The 24,001-nt window shown below is 36.7% G+C and overlaps 2 protein-coding genes across 6 annotated transcripts in view; both read right to left on the reverse strand.

Moving 5' to 3' along the window:
- Positions 1–1,463: 1,463 nt before the first annotated feature.
- Positions 1,464–16,502, reverse strand: LOC132145150 (ceramide synthase 2-like). Of its 3 annotated transcripts, none has more exons than XR_009434442.1 (12): positions 16,097–16,502; positions 11,382–11,555; positions 10,771–10,888; positions 10,392–10,510; positions 7,828–7,885; positions 6,829–6,879; positions 6,101–6,193; positions 4,556–4,684; positions 4,034–4,140; positions 3,590–3,743; positions 2,110–3,460; positions 1,464–2,069 (listed from the first exon to the last, which is right to left on the reverse strand). XR_009434442.1 is itself a non-coding variant. In XM_059555931.1 (11 exons), exons 2-11 carry the CDS (start codon positions 11,552–11,554, stop codon positions 3,308–3,310), a joined length of 1,155 nt encoding a protein of 384 aa, XP_059411914.1. In that variant the 5' UTR covers position 11,555; positions 16,097–16,502; the 3' UTR covers positions 1,464–3,307. The 3 variants fall into 3 exon arrangements, 1 of the variants encoding a protein (XP_059411914.1); XR_009434443.1 differs by having other exon boundaries at positions 1,464–1,712; positions 1,749–3,460; XM_059555931.1 differs by having other exon boundaries at positions 1,464–3,460.
- Positions 16,503–18,211: 1,709 nt separating this feature from the next.
- Positions 18,212–24,001, reverse strand: part of LOC132145149 (CUGBP Elav-like family member 3) — a 56,663-nt gene continuing 50,873 nt past the window's right edge. Inside the window, exons 9-17 of one of the 3 annotated variants that reach the window (XM_059555930.1) lie at positions 23,790–23,933; positions 22,791–22,935; positions 22,541–22,690; positions 22,146–22,205; positions 21,670–21,774; positions 21,239–21,382; positions 20,726–20,862; positions 20,331–20,429; positions 18,212–18,455 (exon numbers count right to left, since the gene is read on the reverse strand). In XM_059555930.1, coding sequence (XP_059411913.1) covers positions 20,735–20,862; positions 21,239–21,382; positions 21,670–21,774; positions 22,146–22,205; positions 22,541–22,690; positions 22,791–22,935; positions 23,790–23,933 — 876 coding nt within the window. In that variant the 3' untranslated portion in view covers positions 18,212–18,455; positions 20,331–20,429; positions 20,726–20,734. Of the gene's footprint in view, positions 18,456–19,908; positions 20,430–20,725; positions 20,863–21,238; positions 21,383–21,669; positions 21,775–22,145; positions 22,206–22,540; positions 22,691–22,790; positions 22,936–23,789; positions 23,934–24,001 lie in introns of those variants that run through there. The other 2 variants (XM_059555927.1, XM_059555929.1) reach the window with 2 other exon arrangements.

Below are 24,001 nucleotides of genomic sequence, written 5' to 3' on the forward strand. Positions count from 1 at the left end.
CTCAGATATTAAAGTGACAGTTAACCGTAATGTGCTCCAAGGTTCATTACACAGGGGAGAGTCAGGTAGCCACAACAGTGGAGAGGTATCTCACACACGTGCTGTACAAACATTTCGGGTTGTGACAGATCAAAAAACTAATTTCTACCATGCTTACATTTTGCATTTATTTGATTGGCAGATTCTTTCTTATTAAAAGAATCAAAGTGGTGGCATTTATGGATCTACTCCTTCTACAGGCATTAAATAAAGTTTAAACACTCAGGTCACAAGGTCAAATTAAAACATGGTGCTTAATGGTAAATAATAATAATAATAATAACCACACTTTTGATTTCTAAATGTATTTAACAACATCATTGAATGTAAAATCTCTTAATACACTTAAAGCAAAGATTCTAAAATGAACAGATTACATGTTGCCAATATATAAAACATCTAATTCTCTTTATTTTTTTGGCATTTGTGTTCCACTACAAGGACTAAAAGTTTAATATCTGGAGGATCTGCATAAACTACAGTTTGGGGGGCAGAATATATTTATTTTTAATAAAAGGAACTAATACTTCTATTCAAACAAACACTTTAAATCGATCAAATGTGACATTAAATACATTTACATGGTTGCAAAATAAACGCTATTGTTTTGAACTTTATGAAAATGATTCCTAAAAACACTACCACTCTTTCGCCCAAAAATATTAAACAGCACAACTTAGAAATATTTAGATTAAATTATTACTTTTAGAAATGATTTCGGAAGGATCAAGTGACACTGAAGACTGAAGTAACTGCTAAAAAGTTCAGTTTGGTCATCACAGGAATAAATTACATTTTAAACGTAATAAAATAGAGAACAGTTATTTGAAATTGTAATAATATTTCAGAATTGTACTGTTTTTACTGTATTTTAAATGCAGCTCTGATGAGCACAAATATAAACTATTAAAAAAAGAAAAAGAAAAAAAAACAAGCAGACAAAAAAACTCCCATCCAAAAGAATCTTTATCTTTCGTCACTGAATAATGATACAAAATACTGGCAGTTGGGACACAGATCAAATAGTTTGTTTATGCAGTGGACAGGAAGGGGTGAAGGGGAAGGATTGGTCTCCTCACCGGGCCGCGGGGAGAGATGAGGTTTAATGGATGTAAACAGAGAAAGAGTGAGAGAGAGGAGGATGGTTCAGCTTAAAATCTTAAAGCCATGAGGTCAGGAACACAAGGACAACAAGCACACATGGAAATGACACATATACATTTACAAATAAGGCACTTGTGACAACATTTGGAAACTTAAAATAACTTTGTAAAGCCAATCAGGCAAAAATGCTAAATTGCATTACATGCTGTGCACCTGTATTGACACTGACTTTCATATATTAACAAAAGAAATACTGGACCACAATTTGTAAACTTGTTGCTTAAATTAAAACAAGAGATCGTGTGGAATTTAATATGACACTTAAAAGGATATTCACCCAAAAATGAACATGATGACATCGTTTTTTCACCATCTTTCTTCTGCTAACATAAATGAACTATTTTGTCCATACAATTAAAGTCAATGGTGTCCAGTCTTGTTTGCACACCAAGTTTCTTTCGTTGTCCACAGAAGAAAAGTCAGGTTTTGGAGCAAAATGATGCTGAGTAAATATTGACAATGAACTTTGCCTTCAAGCTTTAACATGATCTCATGTAAAGCACCAGACACTGGGCAAACATTACATTTTGGATAATTTCCATAACCTTTTTTTTAAACTATGAAATCCATTTCCCATAATTACCACAAATGCAAGCCAGAGATTCAATTATGTCAAACAGTTTGCTAACCAGACAATCATTATAATGCATTTTACATTAGACAAAGAGTTACAAGTGCATCCAGCACTCAATACTGATTGTTATTGTAATTATTCATCAGATTAATGGAAGAGAAAAACACTAACTACAGGTTCTCCTGCCAAGTACTTTGTTTTTTGCATTTTACAAAGTCATTTTCCACATACTGCATAAATTATCAGCTTATCAGGTTTGCTGAAAATATCTGGACCTTAAATAAAAAATAACCTTAAATGAAAAAAGAAACAAAAAAACACTTTAAAATAACTGTGTAACTAATATATTTAAGAATGCATTTTTACAAGACACACACCGACCAACGCAAATATTAGATATGAGATTCTTTCACACACACATTTGCTGCTTTGTTATGAACTCAACAGACAAATTAAGTTAAATGCAAAAAGCAGCACACTGATTTAGCTCCTTTGGGACGTGATATAATGGCAGTATAAATCTCTGTGTATCTGTAAAGTGGTAGTGTTGCAAGACTGGGTCAGTATTAGTGCAACTGGATTGGGGGAAGATCAAGTTTTCTCAGTAAAGCAGGTGTGTGAAGGTCAATTGGTGAGATTGTTATTATATAGTGAACTAATGGGTGACACGAAACGAAACATTCCAATCAGTTTTTGCCAACTTCAGAACTCTAAAGGCCCATTCACACCAAGAACGATAACTATAAAGATAATGATATCAGCCTCCACACCAGCGAACGATATCGTCTGTTTATTCTGAGTGCACGTACGTCTGCTGCTTTAAATTCTCGAGCTCATTACAGCAGGATTGATTCTGATTGGCTGGCAATGTTTTTATCGTTCATCAGAAAAAATAAATCATTCTGAAAGTGATTCCAACGATATCGTTTCTCTGTGCCTTTATCGTTATATTTGTGGTGTGGACTCTGCTATTCTTTAATACTGAGAACGATTTTTAGAACTATATCTTTATCGTTATCTTTATAGTTATCGTGCTTTGTGTGAACGGGCCTCAATACTGCGGGATTTTTTGAAATTTTACAGTTGACCTGACAAAACATGCAAAAATGTATTACTGACAAATAAAGGGAGGCTAATAGTGTGTGTGTGTGTGTGTGATGCCCAAAAGACAAAAAGGAAATGAAAAGAACGTCAGCACAACTTTGAACTAATAAGGCACTGAACACCTAATAAACTAGAGGAAATATTTCCAATAAAGCAAGTGAACGTTGTATTCACTAACATTAGACAAGACCCTGAACAAACAAAGGATTATTTAAATGATACGGTGCTTATTTATAGTGTTTTAAATAATTTGCAAGGGGGAAAAAAAAGTTACATCGTTCCTCCTTTTCAAAGTATGTCCTTTTCCAAAAAATGAGTATCATGTATATATTTACATGTATTGTGAGCGTGTTGGCTCTGGGCCTTTTCAATCCAATAGTTTGCTGGTCTCGTCCATGTGTACCTCCTCTCTCGTCTCTGCTAGTGTCACTCGTTCTTGCGGTGATGGTTGTTATTTAGAGGAGAGTGGCCGTTCTGCACTGGTCCATTTTTCACTGGCGCTTTCCTGTCCTCCTGTTCTTCCTCATCGTCCTCCGTGTCTGTTTCTTCTCTGTCACTCCTCTCGTCCTCCACAATATCCTGTGGGATGACAAATGAACTGTGATGAAGCTTTACAATCCTTGCAGTTCATATTTCTTACAGATCTATAGTGCATAAAATGCCTAAATATAATATCCAAAGTAGTCCAGTCTGTGCTGGATAACTTACATTGCCTGGCAAGAATTTGATGGCCATACGCAGAATGAGTACGGCCCAGAAGATGTGCAGACACTGCAGCACAAACAGCAGCCCATTAAAGAAGTAATATCCAAAGAACGGAGGATAAACGGTCACCGGATACACCCAAGTACAATGCAAAATCCTGAGAAATACAGAGAAGAGAGAAACTGAGAGTTTAACATCTGACATCTACTTAGCAATGAAGAAGAAAAAAAAAAGACATTCTGAGTTTATTTCACAAAGGTTTATAGAATTATTAAAAAGTGGGACATTGTAACCAAAGTTTGAGGCAGGCACGAGCTTTCATTTGATATTATAAAAGCAAATCATTTGATCTCTCTTGACAAATACAGAAAGTGGGTCAAGAGAAATGCATGATTTATAGGTTTAATTATAAACCTTGGGATCAAGACAGAAAATTGGCCAACTCACCAAAATGGAAAGATTACAAGTCTAGTGATGATGAAGATGACAGCAAATACGATGAATATGTAGTTGCACGCTTTTCTCCAGCCGGCGTAGTTAAACATTTTGGCAGACTGTTGGGACAGACAGAGATGGGACATTATGTCTGTGACTCTAGCACAGAAAGCACCACTAGGAGGCAGTGTTTCAAACCGCCATTAATAACCCTGACCACATACCGAAGAAGATGTACTGAATTACCTTTGCCATTTACAAGAGTGACATGACTTTACAAGCACATGAAGCTCGATATTTGTTTAATAAACAGTATTTGGCTTACAATTATTAATACCATGTAATGGACAGGACTATGAGTGTATAAAGTATGTCTGCAAAACACTCAATCTCGTCAGAGAAAATGATTCACTATACATTCTATTAAACAAAATGAGATGTTATTATTATAATGATGCAAATAAGATAATCCAAATGTTTGAAAAACATTCTCTGTCTGTATTAAAGTGGACACAGTCTCTAATGATCCAGTACCTCCAGCAGATAGTCGGAGGCGTCGTGCACCAGCATAATGAGGGTTCCTGCTCTGATGTAGTTCACACACCAGGAGAAACTTATCAGCAGGATGGTGGCAACATGGTGCACTATTTGTTCTTTAAAGTCCTGAAGGAAAGAGAACGAGAGAAAATATGATCTTACCAACAAAATAATGCAGTGGTTATGGACTTGGTACTGCCATGGTTTATTAGAAGTACCATGCTAATAACATAAATGTGACCCTGGAGCACAAAACCAGTCTTAAGTCGCTGGGGTATATTTTTAGCAATAGCAAAAAAAACATTGTATGGGTCAAAATTATAAATTTTTCTTTTATGCCAAAAATCCTTAGGATATTAAGTAAAAATCGATATTTTGAAGATATTTTGTAAATTTCAAACCGTAAATATCAAATAATCAAAACCTTTTTTTTTTTTTTTTTTTGTAATATGCATTGCTAAGAACTTAATTTGTACAGCTTTAAAGGCAGTTTTTTCTCAGTATTTAGATTTTCTTGCACCCTCAGATTCCAGATTTTCAAATAGTTGTATCTCGGCCAAATATTGTTCCGATCCTAATAAACCATACATCAATGGAAATCATATTTATTCATCTTTCAGATGATGTATAAATCTGAATTTTGAGAAATTGACCCTTATGACTGGTTTTGTGGTCCAGGGTCACAAATAATGTAATTCTTCGGTAATAAGGTACACAGTCAATCAAAAGTTTGGGGTTGGTAAGATTTTTATGTTAAGGAAAGAAGTCTCTTGTGCTCACCAAGGCTGCATTTATTTGATCAGAAATACATAACTTTAGGGGATTTCACATGCTCTTTTGGAGAATATTAGTACGATATTGCCAAAGTTTTAGACTCAAAGTTCAGGATGAGCACAATAGACTAGGTGACTGATTAATCAAACCATCACTTAAAATAGGTGACCTATTAAAATTCAGGTGTGGAAATACCACCAGGTGACATTCGATCTGCTGGATTTTATCATCTCATACAGGTGTTTTTTTCCCCATGTTGGATAAAGCTTGATTTGATATTCATGATATTCATTCATTTAGCTGACGCTTTTATCCAAAGCGACTTACAATTGCTATATATGTCAGAGGTCGCACGCCTCTGGAGCAACTAGGGGTTAAGTGTCTTGCTCAGGGACACATTGGTGTCTCACAGTGGATTCGAACCCGGGTCTCTCACACCAAAGGCAGGTGTCTTATTTACTGCGCCAACACCACCTGATTTGATGGTTTTTTTTATGGTTTTGCCAAGCTAGTCTGAAAAGTGTCTAAAATCTGCCAACAAAGAAGTAAACACCAGCTTAGGCTGTTTTTTCAGCAGGACTTATAATAAAACATTGGACAAGTGATGTAAAACCACTGATAAACCTAATCCTGCTGTACTTCTACTGTTCACTAATGCTGTGTGGAATGGCTACTGTTCTTTCTGTGCTGGAAAGTGCTTTGATACTAATACTAAAAACTGATACTTTTTAGCTAGGGTTTTAAGTTTAAAGTGTTAGGCTCACTCACTTTTCGCTTGATGTCTGATGCGACGCTGAAGAGAAGGGACATGTAAAAGCCTAGTTCAATCATATAGTACCAGTACTGAGAAGGCAGCAGCGTCTAGAGAGAGAAACAAATAAATGAAGAAAATATCCTGAAAGATGACATTTCAGTATCACCAACAACAGAACAGCGATGTGGTTCAAAGACAGTGGGTCTACCGATGGTTTATTCTGCTGTATATGACCTGAAGATTTAAAGCAACACTATGTAACTTTTTCGGTTTAAAAATTTCCAAATTGTATGTAATAAGCGAGTACATCATAAACGTATCTACCAAACCGTCTTTTTGTCTTATCCCAAATCACTATGGCACATTTATAATAAGCGATTATTTTTGGACTCTTATAGCCTGTTCGGGTCGTCGCCCCTGCGGAGTAATACATACCTGCGTGAATCGCCATAGACGTAAACTTTGAGAAGTAGCTCCGGTTAGAATGTTCTTCCGCGGGATGCGTGCAGTTCTGTTTATTAATCGCTACAGCGCCAACGTTTACATAGTGTCGCTTTAAGGAACAGTACTCTGGCATCAGTTTGCATATTTCTCATATGAAACAAATTTTGTTTGTAAAAATTTGTATTTACATAAGCTTAGCAACACCGAAGTTCACGGAAAGACCATTTCAGATTACAAGGTTGTGCAGACACATTTTACACCCACAAAATTAATAGAAGAACGAAAGAAGTAAACGCACCAGCATTGGAAACCCTGCCCACATCTCCTTCATATTGTAGAGCCAAGGTTTCTGCACAAACACAAACAATATGAAGACAAAAGTGCTCTCATATTTCATCTCAACAAAAGCGCTGCAGGTCACAAGTATGACATTACATGAGTTTTAAACAGGAGGGGTTGTGGTCAAACATTATAGGTTTTTGAACAGCCGATGTCAGAATTTAGAGAGCAGGTTGGTTGATAGATTTTATAATGGTATAAAGCTTAGTTGGTTGGAGTTTTAACGCCATGCCAGCTATTGGCTGTCATCTGAAACAACACGTTGAAATTTGCTTTGGAATAAAACTTTAGAATGGATTAATGAAACATTTAGAGACACTAGATTTAACATTTTTGGTTCTCATGATCTTAACAACATTCTGATCTAAGGCCTTTCCTTAAATTCTTGACATTAATTTTATAGACAAAGATCATTTGTCCCTATGTATGGTTTCAGAATATTTTGTTTTGTTTGATATTTGTTTGCACCTAACTCCCATGCGTTATTTTGAAGAGTTTACTATTATTCTAAAAATGTAGAAAATGCTAATAAAAGAATAAGCAGGTTTGTCCAATTTTGCATCTATAGTGAATGTACATACATATGAGATAGATATAAATGTATTTTTAGAAAATAAGGTGTTCATAATATTGTTGAAATAAAAATTAGGGCTACAAATGGGTACTTTGCAAATATCAGAGTGAATTCTGAGTAAATATTGTGCAAACTAAACAATAGTAACCCAAAATGCCATCAAATATTTGAAAACAAAAATTGTGCATTATCCCTGGATAAAAATAACATCAGTTTTTTTTAATGGCACTTGGATCAACCAGCCAAGAGGAACCATACATCAGCTGATTAATGAGGCCGATATTATAGGAAATAAATATATTTTGGTTTATGCCAATAAACTCAAAAATGGCCAAACACTGATATGCTACTGAAGAGGAAAAGGGAAGCATTTTTAATACTCACATCAATAAGTGCAGCAAGGCCAGCAATGAAAGCAAGAAGGTAAAAGGTAAATCTCCAACTGTAAGAAAATCCTTATTCATTTCAGCAAATAATATCCAGAAGCAAACACATTATCAGCAACATAATATACAAACCCAAACATCTCTTGTAAGAACAAATGACATTATTTTTTTCGATTAATAATTCAGAAACATTACCTGAACACAACTCATTCAATTTAAAGGGTAGACTTACTTTTACATTACGGAGTTACTACATACAGTGACAAAATGTACAAAAAGGAGGCAAAACAACACTGATACAGTCCACTCACAATACTAATACTACTATTGCAAGCCCACATCACGCTCAACAGCCCCTACAACTGTATTTAAAGCATCTACAACCTACTGTTGTGACTGACAGCTGGAGACGGCATGATAAACTCATTTAAAGGATCTTTCAGGCTCAATACAAGTTAAGCACTATCGACAAGCAATTGTGGCATAATGTATATAAAAGACGCAGCTAAGTTGTGCACGAACAGGTAATGCACTTTTGAAATATGACAATTTAATTTGTGTTAAAGCGCCAACATGAATTACATTCGAATGTGTGCCGTCAGAATGAGATTCCAAATAGCTGATAAAAACATCACAATAATCGACTAGTAATCCACACCACTTCAGTCCATCAATTACCATCTTGAAGTGAAAAACTTGCTTACAAAAAAAAAAAAAAATACTATTGCTTTCTAAACTAAAAAACAGGTGGATTTTGATAGGAGAGGCCAAGAGGATGGATTTTTCACTGGAAAAAGCTTTATTAAGGACTGTGTTTTGGCAAGAAGTGATGATTGAATAGTTAAATCTTGATGATGGGTTTGTTTCGTACAAACATGCAGCTCTTCCCACCACAAGATGTTAATTGATGGACTGAAGATGTGTGGATTACTTGTGGATTATCATCTTGTTTTTATCAGCTGTTTGGACTCTCATTCTGACGGCACCCATTCACTGCAGAGGATCCATTGGTGAGCAAGTGATTTAATGCTGAATTTCTCCAAATCTGTAACCTTAGAAGAAACAAACTCATCTACATCTTGGATGGACAGATTTTCCTTTTTGGGTGAACGATTTCAAGGTAATTAACATTACCCCAAATGCTTTGGATTAATCTTAACACTGTATTGAACCCTGTGCATTCCTTTAATTACGTGTGTTGGATGTGGTTCTGAAGCACAAGACAAATGAATGTTGAAATGTCAAGGACAAGATATTATAGGGGTCATATGATGCGATTTCATTTCTTCCTTTCTCTTTGGAGTGTTACAAGCTCTTGGTGCATAATGAAGATCTGTAAAGTTGCAAAGACTACAGTCTCAAATCCAAAGAGATATTCTTTATCAAAGTTAACACTCTGCCACGCCCCCTAAAACGGCTCATTCAAACACGCCCCCACGTCTATGTCACTATGTGGAAATATTTGCATTACACCGCCCAAATGTTCACGCAAAGAAAGAAGGCGTGGTTTCAGTAACCACAGTTAGTGTTGAAGCAGCCGTGTCAGGGAGATGTTGTGTGTATCTAGGAGAAAGCAAAAGCACTTTATTTGGCCTTCCAAAAGTAGATGCATTTAGGAATCTTTAAGATTACTTACAACAGAACAGCAATGTATTTTATGGATGACCGTTTTGTGAACCTAGGAGAGGAGGTCATTCTGACTTTGCTACGACAATGTGGTGCTTCTGAATCAGCTACTGGAAGTATGTTTTTAGTTTTGAGTATATTGACTGTTCAGATGCACTCGCATGTGTGTGTGTGTGTGTGTGTGTGTGTGTGTGTGAGAGAGGGTCACACAGTGGAGTCAGCAAACACATACGAGCTTCATTACGGTGTCTGTCACACCACTCTGTTCCCCTTTCATGCTTGAACTTATGGTAAAACTAAGGACATTATTAACTGTCTTTACTTTTATTTTGAAAGAAGAAGCTTGCAATTATGGAAAGGAGCGTTATATTTCCGATGAGTGCTTGCTGTGTTTGGCCAATCGCAATGCACTGAGTCAGTTGGCCAATCAGAGCAGACTGCACTTGTCGGAAAGAGACTTTGTACTAAACAATATGTTTGATAGAGGACCTACAATAATGTACAGTATTTGAAAAATAAAGTGTTTTTTGAACATTAAAGCATGTCAAAATATTCTATCACACCTAATACACAAAATAATGATCTTTAAAAAAGCATCATATGACCCCTTTAAAGGACCAACCCACAGTTAGTAAAATACATGGGTACATTAGCCAAATTCTGTTTATTAATACCACATACCGTTTCTCCTGTGTGCAATAGCCTTCCTACCACATAATGGAAAATGTATGTGTTTTGTCTCTTTTACAGTGAATTTCATGTATAATAATTGCATATCGTGCCACTCAATACTCAGGTTATCAGTACGCATTTCTACTTAATCATCTTATAATGTACATTACTCCAAGCTAATAAAATGCACAGCAAGGTGGATTTTAAGGCCATTTATTAAAAGGATGGAAATGTGGTTCAAATAGTCTGTGTATTGTTCTGTACCTGGCCTCTCTGAACTTCTTCAGCTTGTTGGGTCGCTCTTCATTCCTTCGTCGCCTGAACCATCTGTGGATCTGACTTTCTGAGTACCCGGTCTTTTTACCTAAACTCTCAATTTCACTCTGAAGAGTAACAGAACACATGAAGGGTCATTTAATGGCGAGACATGATTTCATGGATTTGAGATATATATATGTCGCTCACGATTGGACTGAAACAATTCAGCATTGAAAATGTGTGTATATATAAACAAGATAGCAAAGACTTGCTGCATACATTTACATTCATAATACAGATGCATGAATCTAAAGCAGCTTATAAATGAGGAAACATACAAAAAGTAAAGAGTTTTCCTGTAATAATGAGTTTGGCAATGTAGCACCTGTTCGGGATTTTTATTTGTGATTCTGAAGTACGACTCCAAAGTGGGGTTGTGCGCCGCTTGCACTCTGACTTTCTCCTTTACGCCCAAAGCTGCGGCCAGCTGAATGGCTGCTGTCCTAAATTTGAAAATCATTAATAAACTTTCAACACTTGAGCTGAAAAACACTGCATCAATATTAACCATATTTAAAACATTGATCATTCAAAGCTTTAAATGTTTTTGAAATGCTAAAGCACTTACAAATGTACAACATAATTCAGATTGATTATTGGATAGTTCCAAACAGATGAAATTATATCAAATATCCTTCTTCTGAGCTCATGTATACAATACAGTATGTATTATTCACTCCATATTACACTACTGTGCTTTCTCGGTTTTTAACCAATTCAAATAATAATGGCCACTAAACGTGACAGACATTTTTAAACCGCGTTCTTAACTGGATGAATAGCACGTGTTAATATGTACATTTCTGATAAAAATAAAAAAAAGTCTATGCATAAATGAGTATTGCATAAACCATATGACGTAAATACAATACTGACATTGGTGATAACCACATAAAACACTAATGAACTAATAAGATAAGAAGGTTTTATGCTGACCTCTCAAAGATCTGTCGTATAATGAGGAAGGCGAGGGCGATGGGCAGGGACACCCAGAGGTCAGATGCCTTGGCGTAGGTGAGACCGTCTCGATCCTCCAGGTCAGCCCAACCCAGTCCTTCTGGAAACCACAGCCTCTCGTTCCAGAACCACTCGCTCAGCCTGGACAACATCCTGATGCAGAGGAGAAACCAAACATTACATAATCGGATATTTTCAAGACTACTAAAGAAGACCTCATGGGGCTTTTGCAAGTGTGAGCCGCTTAACTTGTTTTCTTTTACTTTTATGAATGAAAAAAAAAACACACACACACACACACACAAACAAACACATATATGGATATTTAGCAGTAAAATTTTAAATCATTATTTGTATCATTTCTCCAGCATTTACCCCAATTAATTATAAATATAAAGATTCTAACTTCTGAAATATGTTGTGTACATGAAATCAGGCAGTGGTGTTACATTTTTGCTGAAAAAACAAAACAAAAAAACAAGCATAATATATTTAAAAATATTTAATGTATAATAATGTCCATTACTATATGAAAATGATCGTGCAAAATACTATTTTTTAAGCTACTGCTGGACAGACAATCTCTTTTATAATGTGCATTCTATGTTTTCAACAAATTCTAATTAATTTAGCATGTTTGGTTCATGACTACCAGTAACTCTTTAACCAATACTTTTTAAAATCCTATAGGAAAAATGAATGGGAAATTAATTAATTACTTATATATTAATACTTCAATACAGCACACCGGGATTGCTTTGAGGGTGGCATAATTAAGTTTGAAAAAGCCTGTAACACACCCTATGTTGCCTTAAAATTATTTGTAAGCAGCTTACTAGTGTTTAAAATACAATATTTACAATACATTGTCAGTAAACCAGTCAAGCAAGACATTGAGAGATTCAAAGCTGACATGTCATCTGCCCTCAAAACTGACAGAACACATTTCTCAGAAACTAAATATGAGCTCAAAACCACTGATAAGCTATTGTCCCAGAGCAAACTTTCCTAACAACATGAGCTCTCCTGAGAGGTATTTACACACACCCCTGGTAAAGAACCATTCACATAAGTCCAAGGAAACACGCAGAGGACTTTTCATTGAAAGCCCCTCCTTATTGCCGTGCTGTCAGTGACACGGGTTGAGCGGATGGGCCTCCGGCTGTCCTAAAGCCTGCTCTTGTCTCAATGGAGTCATTCTGAGAGGTCAGCATGACATCATGGCCACTGTCAATGGCTGGCAGCAGCTGAAAGGGTGTACTGTCACCTGGTAATGAGCACTGCTTGGAGCCGGCCGGGCCAGAGAATGAGACAGATTCTCTTCCTTTCCTAAAAGCACTCTAATAATACCAACTGTCAGAATGTTATCCGAGCAAGGCCTGAATATATCAACAATTTCAAAGAGCCAATAACGTTTGATAAAAGGCCTGAAAAAGAAGATGATATAAAGTGGTGCAAGTAAGCGAAGTAGTGAATCATAAATGACTAAATAAAGGTAAACGTATCTTCTAAATCATTAATATTCTCTGAAACAGTTGGTAAAGTGCCGATCCAAGACATAGATTTTTTTTTTATCTCTAAAACTACTAACAAACAATTTCACAAACTTTTGTGAGTTTGAAATAGCAGAATGTCTCACAAAGGACTTAATTAGTTGCCAAGCATTAAATAAGACAAATGGCCTTTGAACCCTGAGACTAAAGACTGTCTGGCAATGTCAGCTTTTGATTGCAGTCACACTCAGCTTTGAAGAATTGTTTGGTTAGCGAATACACAAACTATAAAAAGCAACTGGAATGCTCTGGTTGTGTTTTTGTTTGTGAATGAATCAGTGACTCAGATCTGGGACGAAATTGGAGGAAAAAAGATAAATCAGCTTTGTTGTCATTTTGGGGAAAAATGCAATGTGATGCTTAGTCGCGATAAAATGGGAGTAGTGACATATTTTTCTTCAATATTGGGATGTAAATCCAAGTTGGGAAGTGGGAATCTTCTCAATGAGTGGAGAAGACCTGCTTACGTCATCATGGAGAAGTCGGTCGTTTTCACCGCAATATCGAATTATGATATTCTGATTTCAATTTCCAAGGAAATATCCATACTATATGGTACACGAAAAGCCGTAATCAAATCAAATAAGCATCATGTGCATTGTTCCAGTATAGTTGAGATGAAACTGAAGCAGCAACAGATTTGTTTCTCCATACTGTGATGTACATCAGGGTGTAACAAAATACCAAAACAGAAAAACATAGGATTGCTTCAGTTGTTGATTGTTGATCGTGATGAGGCACATAAATGAGAGCCTAAAGAGACAGAATTTAAATTGACTAAATTAATTATTCACAGTAACCTTCCTTACATGTATTTATTAAACATATAGGGTGAACTCTCTTTTCATGCCAACAGTGTGTGTCAATTAATAATTTCAGTGAATGATTCAATGACTCATTCATAGAAAGCATGCATATTTAAACAAATAGATGTTTCAGTGTCCAAACACAGTATTATGTCCATTCATGCAGTGTTCATAAAACAATATGTGTAAAATATTCAGATGACCTAAACGGATTCATGAATTAATATTTTCGTGAACACAACCCAAGATTTTATTTAAAGTGATAGTTCACACAAAAATGAAAATGTTGAAATGAAAATGTCCTTATTCACTCACCCTCATTTCGTTCCAAACCTGGATGAGTTTCTTTTTTATGATGAAGACAACATCTTATGTTTTGTTACTTTTTGGTTTAATTCCACGTGTTACTTGTCGTTTCATTATATTCTCATTTTTTTATAACTTACTAGCAATGTCTCAGTGAGAATGTGTCTACATTTTGTACAGTGTAATTTACATATTATTAGAGGATAACAGTAAAATGTAAAAGTTAATAATAAAAATCAACGAGAGAGAGATGGTGCTAGTCTATAAAAAGTATAACATCTTGTGCATCGTACACCCTACGTACGTCATAACGTCATAGAGTAAGACGTAGTGGTGGAAATTATGATTCTTTCAAGAGATTCGTTCATTTTCAGTTCGTTCCCAAAATGATTCGTTCAGAATCGTTCACCGATTTGTTCAGTGATCATTTCTTATTACACAAAATATGCCAGCAGGTGGCAAAAAAGAGTATTATGAGTTATGTCTTAAATCAAGGAACGTATTTACTTGTTACAACAACTGATCTGGCTTTATTAAAATGTGAGCATAAACGCATTCAATATATAAAGTCTAATTAAGTTGTTCAGATGAACAAAGCAAGAGGTTTTCTTGCCTGATTAGCATTTTAATTGTTTGGTCAGACAGTTTGTATATTATATATTCACATTCATAAATCGGGGATTAAACGGAGTTCTGTATGCTAAATATCAAAACAAGCATATGTGCACAGTGCCTATAACTGCGCTTCGCATTTTGCGAGATTAACATGCTAAATAGCAGACTAATCCGGTTTACTCTCATTCATTTCGTTCACGAACGAGATAAGCTATGTACCAGTTCATTTCATTCAAGAACGACATGTATCCGTTCATTCAACTCGCTCACGAATGACATGTGTGCCAGTTCAGTCATTTCATTCACGAACGAGATGTACTAAATCATTCAACTCTTTCACGAATGACATGTGTGCCAGTTCAGTCATTTCATTCACGAACGAGATGTACTAAATCATTCAACTCGTTCACGAACGACATTTGTACCAGTTCAGTCAATTCGTTCACGAACGATAAGATCTCTAGATCTCGTTCAGACACTATGAAACTCGTTCATTGAAGGGCGTATTCGTTCACTACATTCAACAAACCACATGCTCTGTCACATCTCATACTCGAAGGCTATTGGATCAAGGTTGAGTAACTCTTTGACAGGATGAAACAGTTCAGATACCCGGTTCACCGAGCTGCTGCTGTGGAGGGAGGAACTTCAGTGAACGATAAATATGAGTCAGTGGATTGCGTGAACGAGAACGATTCGTTCACCTAAAAGATTCGTTCAAAAAGAACGATTCGTTCACGAACGACACATCACTAATGACGCCACTTCAATGCCCTGAGTGTAGCACGAGACAATCACAAGTTAAATCAAACACACACATACGCTTCTTAACGAGCGTGAACAGTTTTAGACGTCCGCGATAACGGTTTACATTAAAACGTGCGAGTTATGTGAACAGCCCTCGTCCAACTTCGCAAAATACTGGTGCCTAACAAGATTCGCCACAGACATGGAGTCAAAACACGATCTACAATCTAGCATTTAAAAACTAATCCTCTAATGTTGCACTGACTCACTAAGCTTTATCCGAGCAGCTTTTAAACATGGAGCCCGCCCATTAAAGCCACGTAACGTAAGTAAAAACATTGTAGGCTTTCCCTACTGTCGATGCATTTCAGGATACATGAACAGCATAGGGTACAAGTTACGGGGGATATTTATTCGTAGGCTTGTTGTAGTCACGACCATGCACACTTAACGTTAACCACGCGCTACAAAATTGAGTGTGTACTTCCATTTCGCCGCTCCCTAATGTGTAGGCCGTTCACATCAAACAATTTACTTCAAGAGGCTATCGTGCTATAACTAAACAGCAAGTTAGAAATCGGACAAATATGAATAAATGAAAATACATCTACGGAAATGACAGTACAGCGACACAGGAACGAGCACAGCTGCGTATAACGGTACTTACTTTTAACAGTAGCGCGAAACACAAGGGTGCGAGGAGATGAGATGGATTTGGCAAAGGTGCATGAAAGTGGGTGTAATCTCGCAGTTATTCAGGGCAATCTGTACAATTGTGTGCGTTCTTCATAATCCATAATCCAGTCTTTCTGCATATTTTTCTAAAATCCCCGTAAAAGGACGCCAAGGGAAGTCTGGCGTTAAACTGACTTCCAAACTCCTCTCTTTCCTCCGCTTCGTTCACTGTTGGTTTTAATCGTATATCTGTCAGTCCACCAATTACGAGGAGACACAGCTCAAACTTTATACTTGTTTTTTTATTTTAAACACTTTTCTCTTCACATATCCGAGTTGAAAGTGTCCAGACTTACTTTTACCGGGTGTTGTACAGAGGCAGTTGAATGAAAGAGTGAACATGAGGTCCAAAAAAAAAAAAACCTAAATCTGAAGGGCGGGGCAGATGCTATTTGAGGTGACGTTTAACTGCATGTGAGTTATGACGTGTTAAGGATGACGCAACCTTCGAGGAAGCTGTGATGCTGACTGTGATTGACAGCTTCTCAATTGATCAGTTGATAGTTGAACTGGAAGTACATGCATGAAGAACCATCACTGCATAGATTATAGAGTAGCTTAGCCTTATTTAAAACATGATATATTTATTAGCCACCAACACAGAACTAACGTCTGCAAGTAATATTAGTTGACAATTTGAGTTTTTGTTTTTTCTACACACAAACACACACACATATTTTTGTTCTTCTACATTTGTCTGTTTAAAATTTTTTAGTCCAAAAGAGTACATCACATTCAACAAATATTTGTCTTCATTGTGCATGTCTCTGATAAAACAGAAAATGTAGTTTAGTACAACTTTTAATTCACAGCATATAATGCAGTGGAAACCAAGAAGTTTTATGGCGTGTCTATTAAAATAATTTGTGATGAAGTTCATGCACTCACTATAAAGATGCAGAACTGTCCATGTTTGCCTTTGTTTAAGCCAATAGTATGAAGACTTTTAGCACACAAAGAGGATGTTATTAATAATAAAGGGTGAAAATATGTTCTGCTGCAAGTTGGTAACAATTATATATACAGTATATATCATACTTAATCTGAATTTTTATGCATATGAAAATATCCAACATACACACAAATTGATTTCCCGTAATCTCACAGACACAAAAATATTGTTTAAAATTTTATTCAAATTTTTTTGTTGTTATAATTGACAGGTTGTGAAACAACAGTTGAAGAAAATAAATAGAATAATAATAATGATTGTTCATTAATGGTAAATCTGTAAATAAAATGTCTAAAAATACATGGATTCATCAGAACATGTGCCAATGATTCTCTATCTTCATAAATAATAAAAATAATAATAAAAAAAAAAACCGCCCTCCATCAAATAAGTTAATTGCAAAAAAAGATAGAAATCACTTTCCCTAAATAATAATAATAATAATAATAATAATAGTATAATATCCCAAACATTTAAATCTTGACCTTCATTTTAAAAGCATGATATATACAGTGAAATACATTTTTAAATGTTTGTAACTTTCATGAATCTTCTCGAATCATTCACAAATTAAAAAAAGAAAGAAAGAAAAACTAACAAACCTAAAAATAAAAAACTCTAACTACAGCTTCTCTGTGATAAACTATATTCAGTCATTTTAGGGAGGTTCGCAATATAGGACCAGCATCCTTAACCTCAGGTCATTTGTTTCCTTAAGTATTAAAGATGAAGAACTATGTATAACTGGACTCTGATTAGAGACCAAGAGCAAATCCTTTAAAACTCCCAAAAGGACTTTCTTTCTCTAGCTACCATATACCTCCCATGATTCTTTGCTCTGATCACACTGACCCAGTCCCACCCTCCCAACCGTTTCGATATGTCTACAAATGGTCCCCTCAGATTTCTATATACATATGTTAGGTCACTGCAGAAAGACTTTAATAGATCATAGTTCCTTTGAACCCAGAAGCGAAACTACTGTAGTACTGATATATTTGCATTGGTCCCATTTGTGTGTGTGCAGGGCATAGATGTGTGGACGAGGGCAGAAATGTCACGACCCACAAGCACACAGCGTGTGAAGCAGACGACCCACAAGCACACAGCGTGTGAAGCAGAAGAGCGTTGCTGATTGGTCTTATATCATATACTGTTTAGGTAGCAAATCATTCTATTTAACCTGCACTTTGTGCGATAAATCTGTCTTTGTTATTAAATGTGTATATTTTTGTTTAAATAATCTCGGTAGGTCTTATACTGTAGTTTTTGTGAAAGTTGTTGGTCCCGTAATTTGAAGTGGAGGAAAAGTGACTTCGATAATCCTCTCCTTTCTTCCCTATGAGAGGAAAGAAAACAAAAACAGCAGTTAAAAGCAAGCCATTTAAACACAAAAAGTACTTCTTAACACTATTGTGCATTTGGGAAGGTTATCTAAGGCTACGTCCACATTGATCTGGATAAATGTGATCTCTTTTCGTCCACAATAATAATCCGAATTTTCTTGCATCTGAAAATATCACAAATACCCATTTTGGTCTGGCAAAAACAGCTCTTTGAAGATGCTCTCCCAAGTATATAAATTTGAGAACGTTGTAGTGTGGACTGTGATATTCTGTGAATGGAGGACACGTGATCAGGGCTGATTTTGTGATGTGTAGTGGGTTTCACGATTACGGAGATGGAATATGAACAATTTACGCAACTAAATCTTCTTTGACACCTTGCAGTGTTACATATCATGGAGGATGAGAAAAACACAATGCTGCAGAAAACAGGTTAAAGCCGTTGTCATGGGTTTCCATGTTCATGGAGTAAATATTTTTACGTGGCTTTTTAAAAATGCTGGGTAGCCACTGTTTAGTATGCGTTTGGTCAATCAGTGTACACTTGCATCACTAGTAGTTAGAACTGTTTTAGACCCTACTCTGACGTAGGAGCTAATTTAGTTCCTCTAAATGCAGTTCCAGAACTCACACGAACATGCCTAAAAACGGGAAATTCCATCAACAGTTGTAGGAATTATGAAAAGGTTCCTCCGATGCGAAAGCCCATATTTATTACTAAAATGACAGTGCTAGAATAACTTTATGTCTGGTCTTTGTAAGCGTTAATGGTGTTTTACGTGAGCACAGCAAGAGAATTTAAGTATTTTCAGTTTAGCAACGTTTGTAATACGCATAAAAATGCTAGTGTGGACGGAGAGCATTTGAAACGTTTTAAATCTGTATTAATGTGGACGTAACCTAATGTTTACCATTCTATACTTCCATGCAACCTACAATGTAAATCAGTGAATGAGGTTTTTATGCAAGTGTGTGTTTCTATGTTAGTGATCGTTTAGAGTGGGGAAACATTTCTGGCAGGCAAACAAATTTCCAACATGCACCATAGGAATTCTGGGCTGTATTGTGATCAGCTGGAGCCTTAACTGCGTCTTTTTTTTTTTAGGGCTCAGACGAATGACTAAATATAAATGAGCAAGTAAAGGTTTTCTGTTATAACCCAGAATTCCTACAGAGGAATGCTGTTCTTAGGTCGGCACAATGCGTCACTCGTTTCACCATAACAACCACAAAGTGTCACCTCAAACCTCAGCGTGAGAGGTTTGAGAGATATAATGAATGGAGTTCCCTACCTCTCGTTCGCTCTCACGCTCAAACGCACGGATCTTTCGCCTCATTCACGCAAGCACGTACACAAGCTCACTCGTTGGCACGAAACAGCATATCCACTAGCACAAACGCTCTCGGAATACAACCACACTGACCCCCCCAACACCACCCCCCCACCCCACATTCACAGTAACTATAACACCACCAGACTACATATGGGAGTATTTTATATAAGAAATAGAGTCATGACCAAACAAAACACAGAGGAGACTGATCAAAAACAAAATCCACCCAAAAGCAGCACATTGAGCTGGTTGATTAGAGTTCAATAGCATCAATTTAGTTTGAGTAACTCCATTAGCTACCGGAGTTACTTTAGGAGTATATCACAGATTAGTATCAGTTATTGATCAGTATTTATAAAACAAAAAGAGAGAGAGTCACAACGCACCAAACACAGTCCATAGTCACCACGTTAACCCGCCATGCACTCTCAGCATGGAGGATACATGACAAAGGGCCAAAAAACAAAACTGCTAATGGCAACCATCACAGGCAGGAATATCTCCACAGCAACCAACACAGGCCAATCAACTTACAAACCAATGCTGTGGGAGGAAGGGGGAGCTTTATTGGATGCTAGGCCACCGTAGCCATAGCGACGTGGACTCCGCACGAGTTATGATTGGACGGGCAGCCTTGGTGTGGATGAGGTTGTGTTTGTTTGATTGTTTTTTTTTTTTTGTGAACAATGACACAGCACAAAAACAATAAATGAAAGTAAAAATTAATGAGTGTTTTTTTTTTTCTTTCGGCTTTTGTTTTTAAGATCTAATGCTGATGAGTTACTCTTTAGGTTACAGTTTTTAATTATACATCATCAGGTCAGTGGTAACAAGTTTAATAAGTCAAAACAGGCTAGACTGGTTAGTTTAGATCAGCTCACAAAGCATAATACTAAGAGATTTAATGAAGAGGCACTAGCTTTCGTCACCTGTTTGGCTCAGTATGGGCGGTTGGCGTCTTTAGGCCTCTTCAGCTGAACTTTAAGCCTCTTCATGCCGATCTGAAAGCCGTTCATGGACTGGATGGCAGCCTGAGCGCTCGCCGGGTTGTCAAAGCTTACGAAACCTGCATTGTGAAGGACATGACCAGAAAACAGAAGATGTAAATGCTGTGGAGGAAGTGCTTCGGTGAATGAGTCACTGATGATCGAGTTTCAACGGTAAACTTCTGCTTCTTGCTTTGGAGAAGTATGACATACTAATTAAATAAATACATAATTAAATAAGTCATGGAATGCAATAAATAAATTGCCACATACAATTAAATGTATGCTTAAATAAGTAAATAAATAAGGTTTGAACATGGAATTGGAAGTTCATTTCAAAGCATATTTCATGTCATTTTTCATTTTAAGGCATATATTATGTTTTATTTTAGGTTTTCATGTTACATAAATACATTTCACACCCAATTTATTTATTTGCTTTTGGAAATCACTCACCAAAGCATTTGCTCTGGTTGGTGGCGCGGTCAACGAACACCTTGGCTGAGATGACGTTACCGAATGGCAAAAACATCTGCAGCATCTCAGAGTCAGTGAACTCCTGAGGCAGATGATAAATAAAGATATTGCAGCCTTCTGGGCCTGGAGAGTAACAAGAGAGAAGATATGAGACATTGGCAAGAGCAGAGGAGGAAATGAAATACATCAGACCACACTGTTGCACAAGTTTCAGTCTAATTTTTCTATCATAAAAAGGAAGTAACCATGTTGATTCCCTAATAAAACATGGTGCTTTAAATATTTTTGTGGCGCAGCATGAGATTCGGAGAACAATGATTGAGAAGTGTGTTCGATAATAGTCTAGGGAATTATCAAAACAGGATGTCGGTGGTTATAAGAGCCAATTGAATAGGAAATGACATCATTACCTTCTCGTTGCTGCAGCTGCTGCAGCTGCTGTGGCTGTTGGGCAACCAAAGTGTGCTGATGTGGAAATGGTTGACCGACCAATCCATAAGCAGCGGGATATGTAGCTGTGGGTGGAGTAATGAAGTTAAACATGAGATCAAGATAAAGTAATCTATTCAAGTGCCATTCCACAGTCTGTTTTTGTTATTTTGAGCAGATCAAACCTTGAGGAAGACAAACTGCATTACCCGGCCCTGCTGTAAAAATAGTCTAAATCAACTCAGCTAGTGACTTGCTTCATTTAGTCTTTGATTAAACCTCAGCAGTGAAAACAACTACTGACAGTACTGAGAATCCCATCAAATCTTTTTTTTTTTTTTCGTTTAATGAAAACAGTGGAAAACTATTTTCTTTTGTTGGAAAAGAGAGTACTGTATTTCACATTCTTCACTTTTGACACATTTCGAATAGCGATTCAAGAGTTCAGAAGCCTCACCCGTGTAGTGTTGCATGCCTGTATACGCCTGCTGGAGAGGATCCAATGCAGGACTCTGAGCTGAAGTACAGATAAACATTGAAAACAAACAGAAGAAAAGCAGTGATGAATGAGACAATAATAATGGTAATGGTAATACAATTATAATTCAATAAAAAAATGTAGTACTGAGAGCATTAGTTCACAGTCTTTGTTACATGTTTCAGCAATGCATTTCAAACATTAATAATGAGTTTTGAAGAAATTATCAGAATTGATTTTACTCAGACTTTAACAAGGATAATGCTTAATAAATCGAGAGAAGCAGAAATCATGATCACATTTAAAATACGATTTCCCATGCAGCCCTTTAATATAGTATAATAAAGAATAAAGACTGGAGGAGCTATCCTCACCCTGATATGGATGGAGACCATTGGTGTAGAGGGTTTCAGAGGCAGAATGGCCATTGGGTGGTGCAGGGACTTGAGGGTAACTGTTGACTGCGATTGGTGGAGGCAGAGCAGGCACAGGTGTGGCAGCAATGGTTGGAGGAGTGCTCGTACCTATAGCAGAAGGACAATTACAAATCCACGAATAAATCTAACAACTCCTGGAATGGGAATACTAAATATAAACTGCTTTTTGTAGCAGACTGTCATTTACCTGAGGAGGGTGTGATGGAGGCAATGGGTGTGGCTATGATGCTGTTGGGATTGAGAGCAGCCAACTGCTGCATCTGCACTGCAGCAACCGTCGCAACGGGAGACAGGTATGCGGACTGAGCCACCAAGGCCTGCTGTTGGACGAGCTGGATGAGACAAAACAAGGAGTGTATCCAAAGGACTATGACACACAAAGTTCTGACTGAATTCAAGTCCTGTGCAGGGGTTGTACAGGGGTTAGTAGGTCAATGCCATTTCAATGAGAACTTCCTTTGTGCAGAACGGAAAATAATTATGGAAGTATTTCTGGTACTGCAACTTCCAGTTATTGCCATAATCCCAACTCAATTTCCTCCCAATGTATTTTCTGTGAACTGGTGCACATAGTGGCCCATAAAATATTTGGACTCTTAAGCCACACGTAAAGTATAAAACTCATTGTGTAATAGAAACAAAAAAAGAAAACCTATTAGAGACTCTTTAGAATGGTTACATAAAACTTTTCAAAATAAAGTCAAAAATATTTGCTTCCTCATTGGATGATTACAAAAATCACTTGCAGTTGCATTATTTAATGTTTAATTTAATCTGTAATCTTATTCAGTTCATCATGTAATATGCACTACTGTTCAAACATTTGGGTAAGATCAGTAAGGATTTTTAAAGAGTCTATGATGCTCACCAAGGCAGCATTTCTTTGACCCAAAACACAGTAAAAACAGTAATATTGTGAATCATTTTCAGCATCATTACTGAAGTCTTCACGTCACATAATCCTTCAGAAATCATTCTAATATGCTACTCAAGAAACATTTTTTTTATATTTGGCTTAAGCTGCTCAATATTTTTGTGGAAAATGTGATTTACTTTTTAAAGATTCTTTTGTAATTCTTTTGTAATAATGTACAAGTCTATACAAGCATTGATTTGGAACTCCAAACTTTTGAACAGTAGTGTAAGTTTCTTCTTGCACTGGGTCTTGTGTGGTGTTAGAGCTCACTGCCTGTGTGTAAGCGTTGTAGGCTCCCAGGTGTAGGCTCATGGGACTAATGACACCCAGCTGGGAGGCGACCTGCTGCATACGCCTGATTCCTCTCTCCTTCTCTGTGTCTGCAAACTTCACTACCAGACTAGAAGATGCACCCTGAGGGGATCAAGAAAACCAAATAAAACAAACTGGGAGGTCTTGAGGTAAAATATGCAGTGGGTGAC

The sequence above is a fragment of the Carassius carassius genome, chromosome 8 (assembly GCF_963082965.1).
Source record: "Carassius carassius chromosome 8, fCarCar2.1, whole genome shotgun sequence".
Taxonomy (NCBI): domain Eukaryota; kingdom Metazoa; phylum Chordata; class Actinopteri; order Cypriniformes; family Cyprinidae; genus Carassius; species Carassius carassius.

What these genes read in the sequence shown, in the direction of transcription:
- LOC132145150 (XM_059555931.1), bottom strand. Translation starts at nt 11,554, where the DNA reads ATGTTGTCCAGGCTGAGCGAGTGGTTCTGGAACGAGAGGCTGTGGTTT. An exon ending in ATACGACAGATCTTTGAGAG is followed by an intron (nt 10,889 to 11,381) that starts GTCAGCATAAAA and finishes TTTCAAATTTAG; the next exon opens with GACAGCAGCCATTCAGCTGG. An exon ending in AAGAAGTTCAGAGAGGCCAG is followed by an intron (nt 7,886 to 10,391) that starts GTACAGAACAAT and finishes ATTTTCTTACAG; the next exon opens with TTGGAGATTTACCTTTTACC.